The following is a 6,891-nucleotide window of genomic DNA, read 5'->3' as shown; positions in this document are numbered from 1 at the left end:
CTTAATTTATAAGAATATGATTTATAAATTTTTAGACATAATATTTTATTTTTTAAATGCTTCTTACTATTTATTTTTGTGACTTAGAAATTGTTATAGTCGTGTGTCGGTTTTGTGTCGTTTTTGTATGAGATCAGTGAACAAACCGACTATCGGCATTTTCGCTAGGGATGGACGTAGCAGTTTTTCATCCTCTTAAAACGAAATGGTTAAAAACAGTACATAAATGGAGAACGGAAAATGATGCTGCTAAATTGGCTCAACATGACTTTGGACCAGTATTAAAAACAGCAGTAGATGAAATAAGTTTTGAAAAAATTTTAAAAAGTGGATTTCGTACGACTGGGCTTTATCCATTCTCAGCTGATGCTGTTGATTATAAAAAATTCTTCTAAAAAATTACAGGTTGATAAAACATTCTAGCACGTCAGTAAGGTATCACAATCAACTGTCAGTGAAGTAACTTCCGATATTTTAATAAACGAGAATGAACTTGTTGATCTAGATGAAAATATTGCTAATCTTCATAACTCCTTATCATTTTTGTTAAATTCAAGTGGAGAATTAATACCAGCTAACGAACAATCAGATACTAATCTTGATACTATTAACAGCTCACTTGACAGTTTATCAATTACTTCACCATATGAAACAAATACTGATGTTCTAAATTTAACTGGAGAATTAGTACCAGCTGATAAACAATCAGATACTAATCTTGATAATATTAACAGTTCACTTGATAATTCATCAGTACCAGATGGAACAAATACTGATGTTTTAATTATAAATACACCTCCTCAACACATGTCATCTCCTTCTAAGAATGCCTTGAAATGGCCTCAAAGTCTTGAAGAAAAAAATAAAAGTAAAAAAAAAACATCGAGATGTGTAAAACATCCTGTTGTCACTTCAGACACCTGGGTACAATTTCATGAAAAAAAAGATTTTGAAAAACAGAAAGCTGAAGAAGATAGAAATTCAAAAAAAAATCACAGGCTTGAAGAAAAGCTAAAAAAAGAAAAGGAAAAAAATAAAACAAGAGACTGTTAAAAAAATCAGGTTAGAAAAAAGTATCCAAAAAAAAAAAATTGTAAAACAAAAAAAGGCAAAAAAAATTGATACAGAAATCTAAAAATACAAGTAAAATAATTTCAATTGTGAGTGATAATGTTGTTCAAGGTGAACCCAGTGTTGGAACACCAACAGTCATACCAGAAAATTAATTGAGTGAATTAAATTACTTATAAAAAACATCTAAGGAGTTGTGTTAAATGATATGCAAAAGATTATAATTTTTCAAATATTCAATTAATGTTTAATTCATTTTCATTTATATATACGAGAACCATTGGGCGCGCTTCGCGCGCCTGTCTTTTCATACCAATTTAACGAAACAAATAATACAAATGATGTAAACTATCAAAAAAACAAAAAAAAAAAAAAAATACGAAAGATATCGCATTATATTTTTTCTATTACCAATTTTCATTTATCAATCTCTTTATTGATATAATAATTAAATAATATCAACAATAGAGCCACATGAGTAACAAACAATTTTTAAAAAAATTAAATTTCCTGCAACCTCATTTAACACAAAAGACATTTCTTCATTACATTTTTGAAAATGTTCAATTTGAATATTCTTCATTTGAATATTTAATTCTTCAAGACTATTTATCTTTGATGAATTGATCATTAATTTACAAAATGAGCAAGTAATAATAGACTCTTTTTTTTCAAAGAAACCTTTTTTACAATTTACACATAAAATTTCTTCTATTAAATGATTAATTATTCTCTGTTTCAATTCAATTATTTCTATAATACAACGAAAATTATCTTATCAAATCGATAATAAAGCTTCATTTTATTATACAACAATATAAAATTACCGTGCTTAGATGCTTTAAAATCTTGTTCAATCTCGATTGTTTCAACAGATCCATATGTATTTGATTCATTATTAAATTTTTCATTCAATAATTTTAGTAATTCGTCATTTGTTATTATTTTATTTGAATTTTTTTCAACTACATTATTATCTAAATTTAATTTGAAAAATTCATGTCTACGTGAATATATATCCTTGAAAATTTTCTAAAATTAAGCCAGTTATTATTAATTGAATAAAAATATACATACTAATCATAGTAAAGAATAATTACCTTTTTCAATTCAGTTGAGATACTTTCCATTGTCAAAATAATTGTATTATTATTTATTGAATAAGAATGAAAATAACTTTGATACGTCAATTGATCTAAAATTGAAAAAACAATATATTTCCTATTTATATTATTCCATTAAATAATTATATATATTTTTTTTTTTTCATTGAACGTAATCAGAATTATTGATTTTGGTAAATATTCTGGTATTAAATATATAATTAATTTTTGTATATTTCTTTATAAACGTAATTTTTTACAATGTTATTTTCACGATTTTCCCCTAAAAATATTTTCAATGATTCCCAAGATTTCACCCGTGAAAATGCTACGTACAGTTGACCATGACTAAAAACATCTTTCCTTAGATCAACACCGACCATTTCGAATGTTTGTCCTTGACATTTATTTATCGTCATTCCAAATGCTATCTTAATTGGAAATTGTCTTCGTTTAAACGTGAAAGGATAAACGTCTTCACAATAAAGAGTTATGCGATGTATGAATACTATATCATTTTCTTTATCACCAGTTAAAATTCTACATTTTAGAAGATTATTAGACATACTTAATACTTGCAATCTCGTTCCGTTACATAAACCTTCACTTTGACTAATATTACGTAAAAGCATGACAATACAGTACAACCTCATTTTCAATTCATATGGTGGAAAATTTGGTGGATTCAACGTGTTTAAATATTCTGGTAAAATATAATTATTAAGTTCTCCATTATCACAATTTTCAGTACTATCTATTGCAGTAAAATTTTTCTGTATCTTCATCCAACAACTGCACCACTCTATCATTTATGTTATCTACATCAAGATGTCTGGCTGATAATACAGCAACTTTCGATAAACTTTCATACTTGCGTTCATCTATTATTTTTTGAAAATAACCTCTACTATATCATCATTTCTATTTGCTAAACATTCTTTAGGAATTACTAAATTATCATTGTTATCATTTAATGTACCGTTTCCAACGTCTAGTATATATTTTGCGAATTCTGATTCTTCCGGTAATGTTCTCATATTTTCTATTAATGAAAAAATTTTAAAATTTTCCCACAATTTACTGAATTTAATTGATAAATTAATCATTTCGCTTCGAGTACCATTTTTTAGTACTGGCAATAATTGCCGAAAATCACCACCCATGAGCATAATTTTCCCACCGAAAGGTAGTTTATTATTCATTATATCGCGGCAGGTTCGATCAGCTAGTTCCAAACAGTATCTTGGTGCCATTGGTGCTTCATCACAAATTATGACATCAATGTTTCTCAGTTCTTCCGCTGCTTTTGATTGCTGTTTAATATTTGATGTTGAATCAACATATATTGGAACAGGCATTGCAAAAAGAGTATGCATTGTTCTTCCTTCTGGAAGCAATATTGCCGCAATTTCTGTAAAAGCCATTGTAGCAACTTTTTTTCCATTGCTTCGTAATAAGTGATATATTGTGCTGTAAACATATGTTTTTCCTGATCCACCTGGCCCATCAATGTAAAAGCATGAATTTAAATTATCTTTTCTACATGATAACGCTTTATCCATTATTTCATCTACTATTATTTTTTGTTTTATATTCAAGGTTTTATATTGATTCAAACCTATTTCCGAGTGGTTTTGTAAAACAATTTCTTCGTTATTTAAATTCTCCAGTGATTCAAATTCAATTAATGATGGCATTGTTGCAAATTTACTTATATTCGATTTCTCTTTTTCAAGAAGCTTAACTATTTCATGATATAATTTCGTATATGATTGAGATAAACTATATTTTTTTTTAAAATCATCTGACATTGAATCCTTATAATTTTCCCAAAGTATTTCTGGTTTTACTGGACAACAATGTATTAAAATTCGTACGAATAAATGTCTTAATTGTTTAGGCATCATCCACACTTCTCCTTCTGTCATTGCTCGATCCCATTCTTCATCATCTTCAATCAAACCCAACGCTAAGCACGCACTTCGATAAGTATCATGCATAACTCCATCGATAGTCCTAATATTTTCAAAACTCGTTGCTCCTTTCACTTTTAATAACAATAGTCTGAGATGAAATAATTCTACTTGACTTGGGCTAATAGAATACATTCTTCCTATTACATTGAACTGTTGTTTACGCGGTTTCCATATTCCATTTTTACCTGAACCTTTTTTGAAAACATAATGTTCTGGAATTTCAGCATATGTATAAATTCTTGCCATCGGATCCCGCTGATTTAACGCAAAATAATCCATAAGCATTGTTTGCTGATTCATTATCATACGTATAGTTTCTTCTGCTTCATCATTTAGAGTTATAGTTTGCTGATTTGATAAATGTACAGGCAAGCGTGTAATAGAATGACTTTTTTCTTGTAAAGGTCTCCCATAAATTCTATCACACGCTTCAACTGGACTAACATACCGAGTCTCTATATGATTAACAATTTCATCATAATTAATTGATGAAGTGTTATCTTCAGCAGTAGAATTAGTTACAACTATAGAAGCTGCATCATGTCCTTTATATATATATTTATATAAATACTTAATTGCTTTAATGCTCGATACTATTTCAACATTGATATGACAATTGAAAATTAATAATAACATCGGGTTATGAGGAACAACATATTGATTATCAGTACTATTTCCAGTTTGACGTTGAAAAGCACCAGTATTTCGACGACGATAACTTGGGTATCCATTTTCATCTATTAATGTATCATTCTGGAATTTTTTCGGAAAGTTTTTAGAACATTTACCTTTCTCATTTTTACACCAATCACCACATGGCCCATGTATCATATTTTTCATCACTATACTATGAAGTCTAGGATTTTCTATATGATCAGGAATTTCTGCTGAAATATATTTATCAACAACATTTGATGTTGTAATTTTATTGTTTTGTTTCAAAGTAAATAAAGCATGAACATGTGGTAATCCTCTTTTCTGATATTCTACAACGTAGACATATGCTTGGATTTCCCCAAAAATTTTTTCTTTCACTATTTTATTTATCAATTCGTTTTTTTTTATTTCAAAAACACGTGAAACGATGTCTGGTCTATCAGAAGCTGTTTGATTAAATAATAAATTTTCTTGAATTTCTCGCCAATTTGGATTACATGTCATGGTTATAAATAAATCAGGCTTCCCAAATTTCCTTACGATGGCCATTGCATCTTGATAATGCTGAAGCATGTTTCGTGGTGATCCTGTGAAAGTCGATGGTAAAATTACCATTTTTCCAACATTTACTTTCGATTCATTTGCGACAGTTTTTAAATGATCAATTAATCCTTGATAAGTATCAGCTCGAATTTTTTTTTGATTTAATCGACAAAAATTCATTCTATCTTTTTCGATTTTCACATAATTATCAACCACCCATTGCTGAAACAATCTTCCACCCATTAAAAATATATTATCATTTCGAGATGCCATCCTGTATTTTATATAAGCTGCACGTGAAACTCTTTTTGATTTCGTAACACACGGAATATCTCTATGCCATCCTCTCGTACCAAAAGGATAAAACAGTGGATAAATCCATGGTTCTACATTTGGGTCCATATTACTAACATACTCAAGTTTTTCGTATTCTTATTATGTATCGTCACATATGACTCCGGAATATCTCCATTAGCAGTTGTAGTAAAAATTGCCGCAACTTCATTTATTTTTTGCACATTATATCGTCTTGCATCTTTACCAGGTTTCGTAGAAAATATTAATCGCATTTCTGTTTCTTCTTGACCGTCATTGATTGTTTGCTGTAATTCTTCATGCATCATCTGATATGACTTTGCAAATACATTAATCTCACAAAGAGTATTGCCTATAGCTTCAATAATTTCCATATTTAAACACGAATCTTTGTTAAATTGTGACCTAACGTTAGTTGCTTCATTCTGATCGACAATAAAAAGTTGACCGAATGAAGGAATATCATCTCCACTTGGATATAAAGATGTATTAATTTGATAATATATTTGGCCATGAATTTTGAAACAATAAGGACCTGGTCGATTATTAGACGGAAAATTTACTAAATTTGCATTGAAAGATGCAAAAGCAAAAGCATTATTGTATGATCGTATTCGTTCATGAAAATTTTTCGAAAATTCATGAGAACCGTTGAATAAATTTTTTATTAAATCTGGTGAATCAGGTAATGGTTCGAGATTTACTTCACCATGACTACAGCAATCGTTGAATGTTTTTTTATTATTCACTTCTTCTACTTGGAAATGTCTCGCACTGCAATTTTTACAAAGAATATCCATTTTTCCAATATAATTTTCTTGAATATCTTCAACTTGAATATTGAATCTATTATATTCTAATTGCAATGCTAGTTTTTGTCTGCGTTCTCTTTGAGCTAAAGTATTTCTCATACGTTTTGATTTTTGAAAAAGCCTCTCATCTTCCACAGAACGTTTAACTCGATTTGCAGGCATTTTTTAGGTTGAATTCTTAAATTTTTAGACAATTAACAAATATCATGTTAATAAAATAATTTTTCATTTTACACCCCTGTATATTTTAATACTCACATATATTAAAGCTAAAAATATATTTCTTTGATTTAAAATATTAATTAAATTCATACCCCTCTGCGCAAAAAAATTCTTAAGATTTTAAAAATTAACTTTTGTCTTTTAGGCATATAAATTTTTTTACAAAAGTTTCTGGCTCAGAGGAGGCTCAAA

At 28.6% G+C, this 6,891-nt stretch overlaps 1 protein-coding gene across 1 annotated transcript; it reads right to left on the bottom strand.

Annotated features, from left to right (window-relative positions):
* Positions 1 to 2,257: 2,257 nt before the first annotated feature.
* On the bottom strand, positions 2,258 to 6,639 carry LOC122850427. Its single transcript, XM_044149579.1, has 5 exons — positions 5,845 to 6,639; positions 3,295 to 4,903; positions 3,077 to 3,216; positions 2,555 to 2,947; positions 2,258 to 2,266 (listed from the first exon to the last, which is right to left on the bottom strand). The coding sequence occupies exons 1-5, from the start codon at positions 6,637 to 6,639 to the stop codon at positions 2,258 to 2,260; spliced, it is 2,946 nt and encodes a 981-aa protein (XP_044005514.1).
* Positions 6,640 to 6,891: the final 252 nt, after the last annotated feature.

The sequence above is a fragment of the Aphidius gifuensis genome, linkage group LG2 (assembly GCF_014905175.1).
Source record: "Aphidius gifuensis isolate YNYX2018 linkage group LG2, ASM1490517v1, whole genome shotgun sequence".
Taxonomy (NCBI): Eukaryota; Metazoa; Arthropoda; class Insecta; order Hymenoptera; family Braconidae; genus Aphidius; species Aphidius gifuensis.
The sequence above is the reverse complement of the archived record's forward strand: the minus strand, read 5'-3'. Positions and strand labels throughout refer to the sequence as shown.